The sequence below is a fragment of the Saccopteryx bilineata genome, chromosome X (assembly GCF_036850765.1).
Source record: "Saccopteryx bilineata isolate mSacBil1 chromosome X, mSacBil1_pri_phased_curated, whole genome shotgun sequence".
NCBI lineage: Eukaryota > Metazoa > Chordata > Mammalia > Chiroptera > Emballonuridae > Saccopteryx > Saccopteryx bilineata.
The window spans coordinates 15,380,507-15,399,776 of NC_089502.1; the positions used below are offsets into that span (position 1 = coordinate 15,380,507).

General features: G+C 50.8%; 1 protein-coding gene across 8 annotated transcripts in view; it reads right to left on the minus strand.

Annotated features, from left to right (window-relative positions):
- The window catches only part of BCORL1 (BCL6 corepressor like 1), a 68,951-nt gene that overhangs the window by 5,970 nt on the left and 43,711 nt on the right, over nucleotides 1-19,270 (minus strand). For 7 of the 8 annotated variants that reach the window (XM_066248995.1, XM_066248997.1, XM_066248998.1 and 4 more), the window contains 6 exons: nucleotides 18,256-18,479; nucleotides 16,450-16,545; nucleotides 12,655-12,876; nucleotides 10,423-10,589; nucleotides 9,360-9,505; nucleotides 1,162-1,239 (listed from right to left, as the gene is read on the minus strand). In XM_066248995.1, the coding sequence (XP_066105092.1) occupies nucleotides 1,162-1,239; nucleotides 9,360-9,505; nucleotides 10,423-10,589; nucleotides 12,655-12,876; nucleotides 16,450-16,545; nucleotides 18,256-18,479 (933 nt within the window). The remainder of the gene's footprint in view (nucleotides 1-1,161; nucleotides 1,240-9,359; nucleotides 9,506-10,422; nucleotides 10,590-12,654; nucleotides 12,877-16,449; nucleotides 16,546-18,255; nucleotides 18,480-19,270) is intronic. The other variant, XM_066248999.1, reaches the window with a different exon arrangement.

The following is a 19,270-nucleotide window of genomic DNA, read 5'->3' on the forward strand; positions in this document are numbered from 1 at the left end:
TGTCTCCGGAACCGAGCAGGCTCGGCCAGCTTCCTTCCACAGGCCGATCTGGATGCGGTTTGTCTCCCACCATCCCAGCCTTCTGTCCTCCAACTTCCCCTAGCTGAGGGGAAGGTGGAGTAGTATAATGAGTTGAAGGTGGAGTAGTATAATGAGTCTCTGACCTCAACTACAGCCCCTGCTCTCATGATGAGTGTGATAGATGACTGACACAGAAAAAGACTGGCTCCTCTTGGCCAGAGGGCCGAGGGCTCAGGACAGCAGCTATCTCAGAAACTGTGCTCATGGTGGGGCCAGGGGAGGGGCGGAGTGGCAGCTGCCAGATGAGGGGCTGGGTCTGTCTTGATTGTGATCTATACCACAAAAGGTGACAATGTGCATGGGGCGAGGCTTCTGGCAGGATTAGAACAAAACAAGGGAGGAGAAAGGGGTCTTGACAGAGAGAAAAATAAACACCCAGGCCCTGGCAGGTTGGCTCAGTGGTAGAACATCAGAGCATCAGAGCATCTGCGGTGTGTGGAAATCCTGGGTTCTATTTCCAGTCAGGACACACAGGAGAAGCGATCATCTGCTTCTCCACCGCTCCCCCTCCCCATTCTCTCTCTCTCTCTCTCTCTCTCTCTCTTTCTCTCTCTCTCTCTCTCCTCCTCCTCCTCCTCCTCCTCCTCCTCCTCCTCCTCCTTCTCCTCTCCTGCAGCCATGGCTTCAGCAATTTGGCCCAGGGCATGGAGGCTGGTTCTATGGCCTCACCTCAGGCACTGAAACAGCTCAGTCGCCAAGCAACAGAGCAGCATCCCCACAGGGGCAGAGCATTGCACTGTAGGGGGCTTGCTGGGTGGATCCTGGGTGGATCCGGGTGGGGGGGGGCGCATGCGGAAGTCTGTCTCTGCCTCTCTGCCTCCTGCCTCTCACTTAATAAAAAATAAAAATCCAGGGTGGGGCAGGTGATATCTTTTTTCCAAGTAAATGCCAGTAAGTTCTGAGTCTGGGAGAGGCAGGCACTAGAATTTGGGTTGAAAGGGCCTATCAGCTGCTAACAGGGGAAGAAGTTCTACCCCACGGGCTCACTCTGCCTTTGGGAAGCAGGAGTGAAATCCAAAGCAAGTCCCGCATCTCTGGATCACCGAAGGGCGTGCGCAGGGAGTCGCACTGTGAGCTTACCCAACACGGAGCTGCTGTAGAAGTCCCAGGACACACCAGGGTCGCCTTCTGCACGGCCCTGAAGATCTGAAAGGTGATCTGATGAAAGGAGACAATGCAGTGAGACAAGGAGCGGAGGGTGGACAAGGAATCTAGAAGCAGAGTCAGTCCACTGGTGCTAGGGAGTGGGAGAAGGGAAGGGGGGACCACAAGAAGGCTGAGCGATAAGCTTCTGGCTGTCAATCAGAGGTTGCAAACCAGCAGCCAGGAGCCAAATCTAGCCCACTGACCACCTGCGGTTTGGCTCAGTGTTTAAAACAAAACAAACAAATAAAAACCAAAATACTAATCAATGTCTATTATTTTAAAAACAAAAGATTTCACTTAAAAATCCCGATTTCCAACTTTTCTTTAAAAATATCAGAAGATCTGGCAACGTTGCAGCCACATTCCTGCAGGTGGACAGTTGGCTGGAGGGAGAGGCCTCATGTGCTGTGCTGGCCCAGCAGGCCCAGCAGGCCCCGCCCACCACGCTCTGCTCCTTCCCTGACCCGCCTAAAGGGATTCAGGCCTGGGATCCCTGCTCTAACCACCCTAGGGAATTACTCTGCAAGCAGAATCCGAATTACCTGCTGGTCACATTGTTAATTTATCTAGTGCTGATCTCCCCTACTCAACGTGAGATAAGGAAGCACAATTCCTCTGTTCCACCTTTGAAAAACATCTGGGAGAAGGCCATGTTGATCCTCACAAAAACCTTCTGGTTCCAATCCTAGCTATAGATCCCAAAGAGTTAAAAACGGGTGTTCAAACAAAAACTTATAACCGAATGTTCATAGCGATTCTATTCACAGTAGCTCCAAAGTGGAAAGAATCCAAATGTCTCTGAGCTGATAAAGGGATGAACAAAACATGGCAGGTATATCCATACAACGGAATAGTACTCAGCCATAGGGAGGGATGAGGTGCCGACACAGGCTCCAACTGGGATGACACTCGGTAAGACTGTACGAAGTGGAAGAAGCCAGACACAAAGGCCACACAGTATATGATGCCTTGCATATAAAAGATCCAGGACAAGCACATTTACAGACAGAAGCAGATTGGTGGCTGAGAGGGGACAGGAAGTGACTGCCTCACGGGGACAGGGTTTCCTTTGGAGGCGATGAGAAAGTTCGGAAACTCAATAGTGGTGATAGTTGTACAGCATTGTGTAGGCAACCACTCAACTGTACACTGTAAAGTGATTAGAACAGTAAACTGTGTGATAGGTACTTTACTATAATTAAAAAATATTTGTTTAAACCACCTTTTGCTGACCTGCTATGAAAACGGACATCAGGTCAACACTTAGCTTTCTTGTTTCCTAGCTAAGCATTCATTGTTTAGCTGGACTGTTTCACTCCTGAGCCTCACGTGGACAAAAAACAGGTTTTCATGACAAACTCAATTATGTCATCATCTGTGGGCGCATGGCCCACTGGTTACCAATATGCCACCTAGTATAGCTGGCAAGCTGATTTGACTGTGTATGGTTGCCACCAACCCTTAAGTGACACCTGGGAAACAGGACAGGAGAGTCCAAAGGGCACAGATGAGGTGAGGGTGCCCCTGAAAACGAAATCCCAGGAAGAAGCGAGCAGTCGGCCACTCTTAAAGAAGCAGAGCTCTTTTCTGCCGATGGAAGGTATTACGGCACCCCAGTGTCCCCGCACGCATCCTATTGGCAAAATACCTATTAGCTGTCGTGACCCACTGAAATAAGTCCTTTTTTAGCAACCTTCTAAGAGATGAAGGGTTTCCTCCAGTAAGAAACAGTAGCCAGAGAGAAGCTTTCAAAATAATGGTGAGCATCTAGACTGGAAAACCTTAGTCAAGTATATTTTTCCGTGCTTTTCATGAAAAAACTCTGAGGTCATGGCTGCCAGTTTAAGTGCTCTTTTGTGCCCTCTGCCACTTCAGAGTTGGCAGGAGATTCTTCCTAAAGCATTGGGCAGGTTGCTGTCTATTCTGTGCCTAGGCCTGTGCTAGGTGTCCAAGGAGAGAGAGGAACAAGACTGTGAGTGGGACTACATTTATCTTGTTCCATCATTGTCTCCTGGCTACCTAAACCCAGGCACCTCACACATAGTAGGAACATAATAAATGGAGAAGAAAGAAAGAGACGGAGGAATTAACACAACACAAGACCAGACTATACACCATGAAGTAATGTGCTTGCTTTAACCAGCATGCCAAAACCTATGCGTACAAATGACCCTTGTCCCCACCAAGAGGTCACATGAGGACTCCATGAGGACATCCCTAGGTCACCACATTCCTAGGGCTCCTCTAGGAACTGCCTTCAGCAACTCCCAGCACGTTCCTCTAATTTTCCCCACTAAGAGCACATCTTTGTCAATTGCAGGCGAATCTACTTTTTGGTGACATCCAGAAGTTAACCTGCCTGAGCAAACATGCGAAAGTCGGAAGAGACCCACGAGTGGCACACAAGAACAAAGCGCAAGGCTTGCTTCTCAGCGCAGCTTCGTCACATTTGCTCTCAGGTCTTCACCTCCAGTCAGGGTGGAGGGGGATTTTCCTTTCCCTTGATTTTCTCCCATGTGCCCTTCCACAATTTTCAGTCCTTTAACCTATTCTCTTCTGCAAAAGCACCCTCAGGCCAGCAAGCCTGCTCCCAGGTCTATATCAAAAGAACGGAAAACCGGTACCCAAACAAATACTTGTACACACACAGTGACAGCAGCACTAGTGACTATCACCAAAAGGTCAGCACAAACCAAATGCTCTTAGCTGACAAATGGGTCAAGAAAGTGTAGCGTGTCCATGCAATGGACCAGTACCCAACCTTCAAAGGAATGAAGCACTCAAACAGGCTACCGCGTGGATGGACCTTCCAAACATTCTGCTACATGAAAGAAGTCAGACCTAAAAGTCCGCTCACGTATTGCATGACTCCGTTTATCTGATGTCCAGAAAGGGCAAATCCAGACACAGCAAGTAGAGGGGTGGTTGGTGGCCAGGGGCTGGGCAGAGGGGCAAACGGAAAGCAACTGGCCAGCAGGGTGTGAGGGTTCCTTCTGGTGTAATGAGAATGTCTAGAAACAAGCCAGAGATAGTGGTTGTACAACACCGCGAACGCCCGAAATGTCACTGAGTTGTTTACTTTGAAATGGCCATTTTATGTGAATTTCCCTTGGTATAAAAAAGAAGTTTAAGTACTCAATGTGAGTTTGATCACCCTGGCAATCAGTTTCTTTATTCCTCAGAGTGCCATTATAGCCTCCGCACCTCCTCCAACCAAGTGCCAACTAAGGGACATGAAAGGAGGAAACAAAACAAACCAACAAACAAGCCAGCAAACAGAAAACAAGTGGCTTTGACATGGGCTCATATGGCAGAGGTCTCTGGCAGGCAAACAAAAGCCTGTGATTCAGTGACCGCAAGCGGTACAGCGCTAACCTCTCAGCCGTGGAAGCAGAAGCAGCCCTGTACTGCCTCCAAGGCCCCCAGCCCCCCGTTCTTTCCAACAAAGGAGGAAGAGTAAGTCTGTGTTCCCTTGGCTAGCTTGGATAGCCTTCTTTCCTTCAAATGGTCAAAGGCAAAGTGGTCAGAGGCCTGCTTGTCACTTGGCCTGAGGAGGTCTTCCAAAGACCCTTGGCCTTGAGAGCTTGGTGCTCCAAGCCCCAGGACATAAGAGAAAGGGCTCACTCTCCAGCCTCCAGTATCCAGCATTGTACCCAAAACCTAACAGGTGCTCAATAAACGCCCAGCTGAAGAAATAAGTAAAGCAGTGCCACTAAATCCTTCACGACCTCAGAAGAAACAGGCCTCACTTTCAGAGGTCCCCAAACTTTTTACACAGGGGGCCAGTTCACTGTCCCTCAGACCGTTGGAGGGCCGCCACATACAATGCTCCTCTCACTGACCACCAATGAAAGAGGTGCCCCTTCCGGAAGTGCGGCAGGGGGCTGGATAAATGGCCTCAGGGGGCCGCATGTGGCCTGTGGGCCGTAGTTTGGGGATGCCTGACGGTAAGCCAACCCAATATAGGAAATCCACATGTGCAGTCCAGCTGAATAGCAACATCTGCTTTACAGAAGGATTCACTACTGGACACCTGTAAATAGTGACATTCTTTTTTTCCCCTTTTTTTGACAGAGACAGAGAAAGGGATAGATAAGGACAGACAGATAGGAACAGAGAGATGAGAAGTATCAATCATTAGTTTTTCGTTGCGGTTCCTTAGTTGTTCATTGATTGCTTTCTCATATGTGCCTTGACCGTGGGGCTACAGCAGACCAAGTGACCCCTTGCTCGAGCCAGCGACCTTGGTTCCAAGCTGGTGAGCATTGCTCAAACCAGATGAGCCCGCGCTCAAGCTGGCGACCTTAGGGTCTCGAACCTGGGTCCTCCACATCCCAGTCCAATGCTCTATCCACTGCGCCACTGCCTGGTCAAGCAGTGACATTCTTTTGTGTATTTAAAAGAGGATATGATTTCTAGATTCTTCCAGAACAGAGGCCTAGCAAAGTGAGGGAAGCTGTACACGAGGTACAATCCTGATGCTCTTGCTCACCTTTTCCGCCTGCACAAAATGGAGCCCTTTGCACCCTGTGGGGATTTGGCTTCATTTTCTGCCTAGTGGGACCTCCACTAGGGGAGGAAGAAGACCATCAACAGAGAGTCTGGTCAAGCAAACACTTGGGGATGAAAAGGAAAAAGCTTTTAAAATACGTCCGCCAGATAGAAAGGGTAAAATAAAAAACTCCAGAAGTCCACCCAAACGCAGGCAGGTGTGTAGGACAGTGTAGGGGACTGCCACTCTAACCTCCAACCTCATGGCTCTTCCTGAAGCCACAACTACACTGTAACCAGTGGCTTCTTGAGATCTGGGAAGGAGGGGCACGAGGACATAGAAAGAAAGAAACACTCAGTTCAAGGAACCAAACCAGCACCCAATGATGGTTGCACAACATTGGGAAATTGCTAAGTGCCACTGAATTGTTTACTTCCAAATAGCTGTTACTTAAATTGTACCTACATTTTTTTTAAAAAAGGCCCTGAGTATTGTCCTCTCATCCCCCCAAGATACCCCTTTGGACCCAGGGCCACCCCTACTGGAAGCCCACTGACTCCTGCCAGTGTCTGCCTTGCTGGGGTGTTGAGTTGAGGTCCTGGCCTGACTTGCTAGCACTATTCCCAACAGCCAGAGTACCTGCCTTTAACACCACTTGATATCTGCATGGAAAAGAGGTGGCCCAGTTTTAACACTCCCTTCAGCTCCTGGTCCCCATTATGAAGCTACTACTCCATCCCATTAAGTTGAGAAACAATGTTAAGATTTGAACAGGCCCTGGCTGGTTGGCTCAGTGGTAGAGCACTACCCTCACGTGTGGATGCCCCGGGTTTGATTCCTGGTCAGGGTACACAGAAGAAGCACCCATCTGCTTCTCCATCCTTTCCCCTCTCAGTTCTCTCTATCTCTCTCTCTTCCCCTCTTGTAGCCATGGTTCAATTGGAGTGAGTTGGCCCCCAGCTGCTGAGAATGACTCCATGGCCTCTACCTCAGGCACTAAGAATAGCTCGGTTGCTAAGCAACAGAGCAACACCCCAGATAGGCAGAGCATCACCCTGTAGTGGGCTTGCCCAGGTGGATCCCAGTCAGGAGCATGCGGGAGTCTGTCTCTTTGCCTCCCTCCTCTCACTGAATGATAATAACAATAAAAAACCTGACCTGTGGTGGTGCAGTGGATAAAGCATCGACCTGGAATGCTGAGGTCGCCAGTTTGAAACCCTGAACTAACTTGCCTGGTCAAGGCACATATGGGAATTGATGCTTCCTGCTACTCCCTCCCCCCATCTCTCTTTCTTTCTCTTTCCACTAAAAAAATAAATAAATAAAAATTTAAAAAAAGATTCAAATGAAGCTGCGTAGCCTGGACAAGCTAGGAAGTATGGGAACTAAGTCTCTCTCTCTCTCTCTCTCTTTTTTTTTTTTTTTTTTTTTTACAGAGACAGAGAGAGGGATAGACAGGGACAGACAGGAACGGAGAGATGAGAAGCATCAATCATCAGTTTTTCGTTGCGACACCTCAGTTGTTCATTGATTGCTTTCTCATATGTGCCTTGACCGTGGGGCTACAGCAGAGTGAGTAACCCCTTGCTCAAGCCAGCAACCTTGGGTCCAAGCTGGAGAGCTTTTCTCAAAGCAGATGAGCCCACACTCAAGCTATCGACCTCAGGGTCTCGAACCTGGGTCCTCAGCATCCCAGTCCGATGCTCTATCCACTGCGCCACCGCCTGGTCAGGCTAAGTCTCCTCTTGCTTCTGCAATAGGCACTGGCATTCAAGTTAGTTTAAGAAGACATCGAAAGATCCGCTAGTAGTTGAGATGAGATAATAAAAATAAGAGGAGAGAAAAAAAATGTGTTTATTTCTGATATCTTAACTACTTCAAATGGTTCCAACATTCAAATTCCTTTGGGATTTTGGAGAAAGGGTCAGGGAAGTAAAGAGTTCGTGTGCTTTCTCAGGTGGTCACAGAGAGCTTTATGTGGGCCCAGAAAGCACCAGGACCCTCAGGAGGGCAGTCATTAGCCCACAGAGGCCCTGGACCAGAGCTGCGGATCAGAGACAGAGCTTGAAGCTAAGGAGCTCCGGATGGTCGTCTGTGCCAGCTTCTCCTGGTGACTGAGTGGATGCAGACAACTACATGTGTGTGCATAGAAGAGAGAATGTGCGTAAGGCAGGGTGCATGGAGGAGGCCACAGAGAGTGCCTGTCGAGCCCCGCACCCCGCTGATGGCTCAGCTAAAGGGAATAGGAGTCATCACTGGTCCAGGACAAATGACCGAATGAGCATCACAAAGTGGTCCTGTGCCTCAATGACTGGGGCCTGGGACCCAAAAGATGGGGCAAAGGAAAAGGCAATCCTCCTTCCCTGAGCCAGGGAGAGGCTGGGTCTGGCTGTGAAGGTTGAGGCCTGTGGACAGTGACCAGGGACTGCAGGCTTTAGGTGACTTGACTGGGGACAGAACAGAGGCTGGCTGGGAAGAACCCAAGGCCTCGCTCGGTGGCATTCTATCGCTCCCCTCCAACTTCTAGAAGTATCTAGGTGGCACTTCCCTTCCGGGACTCCTTTCATGAAGACCTTCCTTTGTTTCTTCCTTCATCATCAGCTGCCTAGTTAACCTTTGTTCAATAAACAAATGAGCCCCTAGTTGGGAGCCCCGACCTGTGTCTCTGGGGTGGGGGGCGGGGTGGGGACTCACCAGACAGTGGCCTGTGGCAAAGCCTTGCTCCCCTGCGCTCTCAGCCTGAGAGGGGTTCTACCACAAACACTGACACCTCTGAGGAGGGTCCATGGTACAACTCCTTGAGGCTCTGTCGCTCTGTCACTCAGGAAGTCTGAAGAAGTAACCGCCAGAGGGATGGCCAAACTGTGATCTCACAGAGGAGGCAGGGTTTCTTCCTTCAGAGGTCAAGTCTGAGGAGATCCCTGCTGAGCATGCCCAAGCTAGACTTCCCTGCTTATCTTCCTCGGGCGGCCTGACTCAGTGCAGCTCTGTAACTGCAGACAAACAGCTGCCATCTACTAATGACAAAATAAACACATGTTGGCTTGTGGCCCTTGCCATAGGCCTGAACACCAGACACTTTCCAGAGAGGTCAGGTGAGAGAGGAAGAGACAGGACTGGTGGGGGGTGGGGACGTAGACAACACCCCCCTCCCCGTTACTGCAGGCAAGGGATGTGAGAAATAAAGCAGCACGAGAGGTCCCAAGGGTTCCACTCTGCTCACCAACAGGAGAAAACACAGAAACAAAAGTAAAACACTAAGTGTCACTTTGCAACTATAGCCCATTCAAAGCACAGGTCAATGCATTTCACCCCCACCCACTCTATTAGTGGGGCTGATGTTCCACAGGGAGGCCAGCCCCACAGCCTCACCGGGAAATTGGTCCCCACAGGCTACCAAAGTCCTGGAGAGGATACACGCAACATGGACACACACAACACAGGGACAAGAGAAAGTGAGCCTTTGGGCTTTTTAAAGTATATAGAGATTTCTGAGACACTCAAAAGGCAGCTGATGAAAGGGCTGACACCCCTCCTCAGAGGGGTTTGAGATGCCGAGTGGCGAAGAATCTGTCCTCAGGAGTTCAGGAATCAGAGAGTAGCCCCGAAGATTCCAGCTTTAAGTTTGGGTTATGCTTACCGCTGAGAAAGCGCTTCATGGTGTCACTGCTGGCCAGCTTCATGGCTGTCTGTCCCGAGTAGGTGGCCAGTGTGGGGTCAGCCCCATAGGACAGCAGGAGCCAGATGGTCTCCAGGTTGTCGTTGACCACGGCGTCATGAACTGGCCTATGGAGGGGATATGGAATGAGGACAATAGGGCCCAAGTAGGAACCTGGGTGTCCAGACCTCAGGCTACCTCGTCGGAGAAAAGTAGAATGAGATGCCCCCAGCATAATGCCGGTAAGACTCAGAGTGCAGGAGCCACCTCTGGCTTGCACCCCTTACTCCTTCTCCCCACCTCCTTCTCCTCCCTCCCAGTTTCCTCTCTTCTGTTCCCCCCAACATCTTGGGACAGTCTCTGTGGCACAATGGAGCTTCATTGGTAGCTCTGCAATTCAGGAGCAAATGGGACCCTGAGCAAGCAGAAACTCAAAGCAGATGCTCGAGGTTATGAACAGAGGACCTGGTTGACTGCCCACGAGCAGGGCTGAGCAGAACAGGTCCACACAGCAGGTGGCAGCCATGCAGAGCCATAGTCCTTTGACCCAAATCCCCCCACTTGGTATGCGACTCATGTCTCAGTTTTGCCCAGGAAGTAAGATCTCTGATAAAGCAGAGGACAATGGGCACAGTTTCTGTAAGACACGACAGTTGCCTTTTTTAAAGTATAGAGATCAAATCAAGAATCAAATATGGATGTTACCCTAAGGTTGGCCTCCGGGTTCCTGAAGCCCGAGATTCTGCCCCAGACAGGTGCAGCATCAGGATGGTTTCCAGAAAGCCTGAGTGGTCTTCCTGGTGAGGCCACATCAGATGGGGCATTCCCTAGACAACGCAACCTCCCCTGTGTAAACAACCCAACTGGCCAGCCGGGAATGCAGCCCCCTACCCTAACTTGGTGCCCCCTGCAGTCTGCATATGTCTTCCCCAAACACCTCCTGACAAGAGCTCTGTGCAGCTCGCAGCCTGGCAGCCTGGCGCGCTGCAGAGGTGTCTAGCCTGCAGGTGAGCTGGGGGAGGCTGGGAGCGGCAGGGGGACATGCCTCGTGCCGTCCTGTGCACTGCAGTTCACATTGGCCCCATGTTCCAGCAGGATGTTCAGAATGTCAGTCCAGCCCCGGGAGCAGGCTTCATGCAGGGCCGTGTAGCCAGCGTTGTCACGGTGATTCACATCCTCACTGTCTTTCTGGAGGCAGTAGAGAACAACGTCCTGTGGGGACAAGGGCAGCTGCATGAGCCAAAGTGGACTAGTTCTTGAAACCACCCAGTTCTCCAAGTGGCTGGCAGAGTCTCAGAGTCTGCCCTTTATTCTGGGGAACAACAGGCAAGTCTCAAAATCTTTTGTCAACAGTTAGTCATGAGGTGCCATTGCCAGGGCCTCAGCTCTGGATGTTCCCTCGGTGGTGGGGAGGTATTTATGACCAAGAACATGCATCTGGATGTGGGTTGTTGGGGTGAGGTCCTCAGAGAGGCTCACCCCCCACCCAGAGCCCAAACCTTCAGCATCTGGACTACACGAGCACTGGTTCCCCAGCCGGGGGCTTTGCAAGGCCAAGGGGACCTGTGGCGGCGAGCACAGCCTCTGGCGGTGATTTGAGAATGAGGAAGAAAGAACTGGTTCTAGTACTCTCTCTAGGCGCTGCTTTTCATCGTTTTAGATACCATCTCTGGATGCTTACCCCAGCCCTCCCCTCAAATCAAGGCTGTTCCAAGTATAATCCAGGCCTGTCATTCAGCCACAGAGTGATTCTTAGCTTTGCCAGGCTGAGATGATAGTACCGGAAGGGGGACTCTGGGCCTTGAAGCACCCTGGCTAGTCTGGGATGAAGTGGTGAATAAGCTGACTGGTAGGGAAGATGTAGCCCTTCCCCTGAAGGAGGAGGCCACAGCACTGACCTATCATCAACCCTCCCAGGCCGGGTGAGATGCCTGTTCAGGCAGCCCCACTGAGCGCTGGCTCACAGGCTGGCTGGTGGAGTGAGTGTGCAAGCCCACCTTGAGCAAGTGCGCCTGTGCTGGGGGGGGGTGCTGCCTCCTGGCAACGGGGCGTCAGTGCTGTGCCTGGACAGCATGAGGCCATACCCTCCTGACCTCTGCGGACACTGCCTCTCCCCGGCTTCAGACCACACGTTCTCCTTCCTGTGACAGGCTGCCCCACTGCCCTGGCCCTGTCCTGGTTGACTCTCCTGCAGTTAGTTTCCTGTCTGCTGGTTCAGCCCCAAGTTAAAGAGAGTTAATGTTGAGGGCAGGGGCTGCTCGTTACTGTTTCCTGCAGATCTCCCTTGCCAGTTCTCCAGGTCCCACACTGGGTGCTCAAGAAAGGTGGCAGTTTGTCAGTGAGACCCTGTCAGACAGCTCTCCTGTGCGGACAGCTGCGCTGGCAACATGGCTGTCTTTAAATGAGTCTGTTATAGGCAGCAGAAGCCTAAAAAAGAGAAGGCTCACTCTCCAACGCAGAAGCTCAACCCTGAGGAACAAATCCTGAGGAAAGAGTGTGGTGAGCCAAGTGACATGATCAAGGGAGTTCATAGCAACAAAACGCAGGGAACAACAAAATTTCATGATGGTAAACGCATCAGGCTTTTACCCCTACCCTGGTGCTTGGGAATCAACAAGACCATGGTGTGAACTCAGATTCACGTATATGTGGTATTTGGGTGATCTCAGACATGGCACTTTACACTGCTGAACCTTTGATTTTCACACCTGTAAAATGGGGCTTATAAAACCTACCTCCACAGGCCTATGGTGAAGACAAAGTGATATGAAGTAATCAGAGTTCTTAGCATGACAAAAGAAGTGCTCAGTAAAGCCAGCTTCCTTACCGGCTTTCCTTCTGATCCCTAAGGAAGTAGCTTACTGTGGGGGGAGCCCAGCCCTGCCCTCCAACGTGCGCCTGGCCCCTGTAATACTGGGAGTTGAAATGAGGGGATGCTGGGTGAGGATCTGAAGAGTGAACAATGATCACCCCTCCTCTCTGAGTGCGGGAGCCACTGCACAAGGAAATTCAAGAAAACATAAACTCTCCCCTACCCTAACCTGTTTCTGGCCTAGAAATGGATTGCACAATATCGTGTCACTATTTTAATTATGTTCAACTCAAAATGCCATTCCGATGAGCTAGCACTCACCTAGACTATGCTAGGGCCAAGGAGGTCAGCAGTATAATGAGGCTCAAGACCCAAACAGAACCCCGCCCAGGCCGCAGAGGAGCCAGGGGAAGAAGCTCTCCGCCTACGCTGAAGCAGTGGCACCTGCGGCCGAAGGACCCTTACCTTATAGCCCAGACGGGCCGCCCGCTGCAGGAGGGTCTCGCCTGCGTTTTTGTTCACAATGAGCCGACGTGCCTCTGGGGGGATCTGCCTGGCTGCTGGAGACTCTGAGGCCTCCTCTAGGCTGGCACTTCGCGACTTCGAGGGTGTGCACAGTTCCATGGGTTTTACTGAGGTGGGAGACTTGGGAGATCGTGTCTTCTGCTGGTTCCAACGCCCTTTGCCCTGAAAAGTGGAGACACTGTCCTGGATGAGCACGGGTCCCCGTTCCAGTCTACTCTGTGAGCAGATGCTAAGGCAGGGGTCCCCAAACTTTTTACACAGGGGGCCAGTTCACTGTCCCTCAGACCGTTGGAGGGCCGGACTATAAAAAATACTATGAACAAATCCCTATGAATACTGCACATATTTTATTTTAAAGTAAAAAAACAAAACGGGCCTGACTGGGCGGTAGCGCAGTGGATGGAACGTCGGACTGGGACTCGGAGGACCCGGGTTCAAGACCCTGGGGTCGCCGGCTTGAGCATGGGCTCATTGGGTTTGAGTGGGGCTCACTGGCTTGGGCCCGGGGCCGCTGGCTCAGGCAGGGGGTTGCTCAGTCTGCTGTGCCCCCCCCCCCGGTCGGGGCACATGAGGGAGATCGGTCAGTGAATGGCTGGGGAGCCACATGAAGAGTTGGTGCTTCTCGTCTCTCTCCCTTCCTGTCTGTCTGTCCCTCTCTCTAAAAAAACAAAAAAACCCCAAACAAACCCCCCCAAAAAAACCACAAAACAAAATGGGAACAAATACAATATTTAAAATAAAGAACAAGTAAATTTAAATCAACAAACTGACCAGTATTTCAATGGGAACTATGAGCCTGCTTTTGGCTAATGAGATGGTCAATGTGCTCCTCTCACTGACCACCAATGAAAGAGGTGCCCCTTCTGGAAGTGTGGCAGGGGCCGCATGCACCCCACAGGCCGTAGTTTGGGGACCCCTATGCTAAGGGCTCGACCCTCAACCACACAGACCAATGAATGATGAAGGGACTCGAGCTCAGAGATTGAAGGGACATCTCAGCTTCTCCCAAGCACTCTTTTTTTTTGAGAGTCAGAGAGAGGGATAGACAGGGACAGACAGATAGGAACAGAGAGATGAGAAGCATCAATCATTAGTTCTTCGTTGTGACACCTTAGTTGTTCACTGATTGCTTTCTCACATGTGCCTTGACCGCGGGCCTTCAGCAGATGGAGTAACCCCTTGCTTGAGCCAGCGACCTTGGGTCCAAGCTGGTGAGCTTTGCTCAAAGCAGATGAGCCCGTGCTCAAGCTGGCGACCTCGGGGTCTCGAACCTGGTCCTCCACATCCCAGTCCCACGCTCTATCCACTGTGCCACTGCCTAGTCAGGCCCAAGCACTCTTTATGCCTTCTTAACTGCTTCAATCTCTATTTATTGAGGTTTGTATAAGCCATGTCTATAAATAAGCAGAAGCTAACTCTGGGAGTAAAGAGAAGCAGAGACGATTATCTTTGACAAAAGAGGGGCAGCTGCAGAAGCCTTCACTCTTTTTTTTTACAGAAACAGAGAGAGTGAGAGAGAGGGATAGATAGGGACAGATAGGAACGGAGAGAGATGAGAAGCATCAATCATCAGTTTTTCATTGTGACACCTTAGTTGTTCACTGATTGCTTTCTCATATGTGCCTTGATCGTGGGCCTTCAGCAGACCAAGTAACCCCTTGCTTGAGCCAGCGACCTTGGGTCCAAGCTGGTGAGTTTTTTTGTTTGTTTTTTTTTTTCCCTCAAACCAGATGAGCTTGCGCTCAAGCTAGAGACCTCGGGGTCTCGAACCTGGGTCTTCCGCATCCCAGTCCTACGCTTTATCCACTGCGCCACTGCCTGGTCAGCCCAGAAGCCTTCCACTCTTGTTGCAGAAACCTCTCCCCACATCTAAGGCTCACCAGGCCATCTGCATCTTCCCCCACACCACATCCCCAGGTCACCCGCATGCCCACCTGGGGTGGTGGACAGCACAGTCCGGAATTCAGACAGGTCTGGGTGTGAATCCTGTTTCTGCCATCGCTAGTTGCAAGGCCTGAGCTCTGTGACCCTCACTTTCTCCCCTGCAGGGTCTTTGAAATAATGAACTGGAAAGGCTCTGAAACCATGCACAGGGTGGGTGCTCACAAAAACATTAGAGTCCTTTCTTCGTGAATGACCCTGAAAGTCCCCCTTTCCCCTCTGTTTGAATTGGACTGTGTACAGCAGGTTCCCATGCCCTCTCCCACCACGGTTTATTGCATCAATGGAGGCTAGTAACTTATCTCCCTAGTTCCAGGGTCTTTGTATCAGGAACTGTGCTCCAGGAGCTATATCAAGAAACCAGACCCAAGAAGTCTCATTTGAACATGGACCTTAGTGAGATGATGAGATTCCAAATTTGAAGCTGATGACATAATTGGATGAGACCTGAGGGGCCTTGAGAAAAGTGGGCGTGTACTGCATGTGGGAAGGACAGGAACCATCAGGGGCAGAGGGAAGACTGTGCCCTTATCAGACCCTGACACGGCTCCTGGTGATCCTCACCTCCTGATATTCATGCTCTTGTACAGCGCCCTCCTGCACTGGATAGAGTTGACCTCGTGTAGAGAACAGGAGGTTGCAGGGATGATAACATGTGACTTCCAAAGTTCGGTCCTAAAAGACAGTGTGGCCTTGCTCTCTTTTGGATCCCTTGTTGTGTGGGGGGAAGCCAGTTGCCGTGTCATAAGGACACACAAGTGACCACTGGAGAAACCCCTGGTGGCATGGACAGGACACCTCCTGCCAAGAGCCAACTGTGTGCGGTGCCGCCCCGGAACGCCCGCCCAGTTGAGCCTTCGGGTGACTGTAGACCTTGCTGATACCTTGACTACAATGACTCATGAGACCCCAAACCAAAGCCAGCAAAGCTGCTCCTGAATCCTGACACCCCCCCCGAAACTGTGAGATAACACATGCACCTCCTTGTGTGAAGGTGCTAAGTTTTAGGGTAATCTGTTACACCACCTTACAGAACTAACATATCGCTCTGTTTATCCAAATCCCTCAGGGCAGCCAGGTCTCACGGGAAGCCTATATTTTCTTCCACACTCTACAACACTGTGGGCCCACCACCCACTTGGTCTGCATACCTAGGGCACCTAGTCTAAATAGCATAAACTGGTGTCCGATGCCTGACTGTTTCCATTTCTTTTCACTGTTTCAGGGGCAAGTCTGGCCTCCCCTGCTAGGTATTAAGGTCCCTGAAAGTAGAGCTTATATTGTCATCTTCTCTTTTGTTCCTTACAGTACTTAGCTCAGGGCTGCTGTCATTGTAACAAATATTTGTTGACTTCGTTCAAGCCAGCCATGTGCAGAGCCCTAGGAGGCAAGAAAAGTTGCCTAGAAAGACAGGAAGCCAGAAAAGCAGGGCCCGGGCCTTTTGTTTCCTCTGGTATCTCGCAAAACAAGAAGAGCCGCTACCCACCCCGTCCTAAGGAGGAATACAATCAGCAGCAGGAAGGCACCAGTTCTTAGTGTAGAATGCTGCTCTGCTGCCAGGAGGACCGAGTCCGTGGTAATGGCAGTGCCGCAGGATGCTGAGTAAAATGGCCAGGTTTTGCTAAGCCAAGCCAGGAGCTAAAGGGTGACTCTTCTTCTAGGGGCTACAGCTGCCAGAGACAAGGGCTGCCTTTAAAGGGGGTGGGATAAGAACAAATGGGGACCACATTCCCCTCCCCCCTTCCATCCTGGCTTGAAGCCCCCATGGAAAGAAGCCTTTGGTCAATGTTCTACCGTTAGTGTTGCAGGCATGTCTCTTGCCCTCGTCCACACCTTGTTTCCCACTTCAAAGCCCCATGCCCTGGGTGCAACTGGAGCAGGTGGTGATGACTGGGAGAGAAAGAGAGGCAGGATGGAGAAAGGGAGAGCCTGTGAAGGGACACACCCTCTCCAGGAGGGACATTTCAGTGGACACAATGCTAGGCAGCATAACCATATGGTCCCGGAATGTCAGGTGGCTGGTCACCTTTGTTTGAGACAGGGCCATCTTAGTGTCAGAGAAGCAGGGGGAAGGAAGGGGGCCTCCCACATTCTGCCAGAAGTGCTCAGGGTCGCAGTGTTTCCCTGCGCAGCTGTGCCCTGCCCCCAAGTCCCCAATACAAACAGAAGCCACCCATTCACACTGCGAGGCATATGGAAAGAGCAGGGGGTGGGCGGTGGGGGATCCAGGGGACGGGCAGGTCGCCTCAAGACCCAGCTGTCACTCAGGACCACAAAGCAACCCTGCACAAGCCCCTTACCTTCCATGAGCTTGCTTCCTCACCATAAAGAGGACAACATAACCGAACTCCAAGAGTCACTTTGGGAATTGAGAGTGATCATACGGGTGGAGCACGTCGCGCAGCCTGACTTCCCCACTCCTCTCCCTGTCCGCTCTGGGGTCATAGGGAATGGTCACTGCCACCTTGCTACTCTGGGCCTCTGTCCCCTCATTCTTGCCTAAACTAAAGCTCAAGGACGTACTCCAAACTCAGAAAGTACTTCACGATTGTCAAAGCCTTTTAACATCATTGCCTCCTTTGTTCCCCTAAGAACCCTTGTGAAATGGAAAGAACATGGAGTATCATCTCCATGCTTAAAGATGAGTAAAGAGGTTTGAACATCTCGTCTGAGCTCGAACCAGGTCCCAGAACAGGGAAGAAGGGGAGAGGAGGGCGGAAATGAGCACGGGTCTCCCTCCTTCTGCTGCTGCTGCTCGGGACCCCTGCTTGGGGGCGTGAAAGAGCTGGAGGAAAAGCACAACCACCCACACAGGCCCGGCACGACTTTGTTTCTTTCCCTTTTGGTTGTCAGTGACAGATATATATTATGGGTATACATTTAAACCCAAAACTTCACTTCTCAAATTCAGGGCTCACCCAGGATGAGGACGGCATGATTTTTTCAAATTGTACCATGTGAAACCCAACACCAATGTCGTGAACATGTCCCCAAAACGTCCACTTTAAACAGGGTTTCAGAATGCTTGACTGGCTACTGGCCGATAAGTCCCCATATACTCGCTCCTTTGCTCCCATGAGAAGCAAAGGAGCTGGACAAGAAGAGGGCAAGGGCTGCTATAATGGGGCCCAAGTAGAATTCCTTCGGCTCCACCCCCCAGCGACCTCTGTCTGGACATCAACTTCCTTGCTCCTACCTCGATTGTCACAGAAATCTCCCTGATAGATTTCCAATGAGTTAAGCCCAGACAAAAGCTTCCTGATCGGCTGTTAACAAGGTGTTCAGGCTAATATCCTATAATAGTCTTTAACTCTTCCTTAACTCAAAAAAGACCCAAGGATTGTCAAGGAAAAGCCATCATGAGCCAAACCCTGTATTTTGCAAACACTTATTTGCTAGCTCTAACTTTAGTTCCCATTCTTCAAATCCTGCCCTGAACCCTTCTAGAAGTAGTTTAAAATACTTTAACAAAATGGGTTAATTTGATCCCCCCACTGACTCACTCACTCTCTCAGAGAACTGCTGGCCAAGGGCCCCCTGGAAAGCCTGCAACTCTAGCCCGCTCCCCTCTCCCACACCTTCCCTTAGCCAACAACACACCTTTGCCTCTTCCGAGATGTTCACCATGTGCTTGGTCTTGCATTTTCGTTTCCCTGATGGCTTTTCTGAATTTTCAAGGCAGGCTGGCTCCTCCAGGTTATTTGGGAGGAAACCATTTGGTGAATCCGAGATCCCCTGGGCTTTGCTGGGCAAGAGAAGGTTCCTGTTCCTGAGGTGGTGCTCCGAACTCTGGGAGGAAGCCTTCTGCTTACGGGCCTTTAGGTCTGAAGGCAAGAAACAGGAAAGAATGAATGTCAGGGAAATGGAACACAGAATCGCAAAGCCTTCCTCTAAAGTGAATCAGAGCAATTTGGGTATTAGAATCTCAGTACAAAGTTGTGTAACTATCAGCTACCAGTGTTAGTGTGGTGCTGACAGTTTCACTAAATAGTCCTCAAATGAACACTATTTCAACCTTGGTCCCTTCTCTATAAGCAGGTGACAACTTCCAGCCCTGCCAGGAGGCGGCAGCCCATCTGGCTGTCCCCAGAATGAGGATAATTTTTAAAAGATTTGCCCATAGCCCAAAGCAAATCAGAACTGCCTTTCAGCTGGGAGAAGCCTTCCTTAAAAGGTTCAGCTCTCTCTACCTGACTGTCCTGTTGGTCACTCTCTGAGGTCACAAAGACCGAAGACACAGAAACTCCCTAAAAGCAGAAGGTACCGTGGGGACTTTGCTGGTAGGTAATCACAGAAACGTGCCGCCTGCCTTGGTTGGAAATCACATCTCTAATTCTAGCCACAGCTCACTGAACAAAGCACTTCCTAATTTCAAAAAGTGTGGTTCTGAGTCTTACGACTCTTTCCAGCTCCAGAGCAGGGATCTCCGATGGGCAGTAGGAATCCCATGACCAAGAGCCTCATTGCTCAGATCAGTCCTAAACCCCACACGTAGAAGGGATAGACTGCATTCACCCTTATCTCTTAGCTAATATTAGTGTTACGTGGCTTGGCCACTAGCTGTGCGACTGGCTGGAGACAAGTCATAATCTCCCCAAGCCTCAGTTTCTAAGCC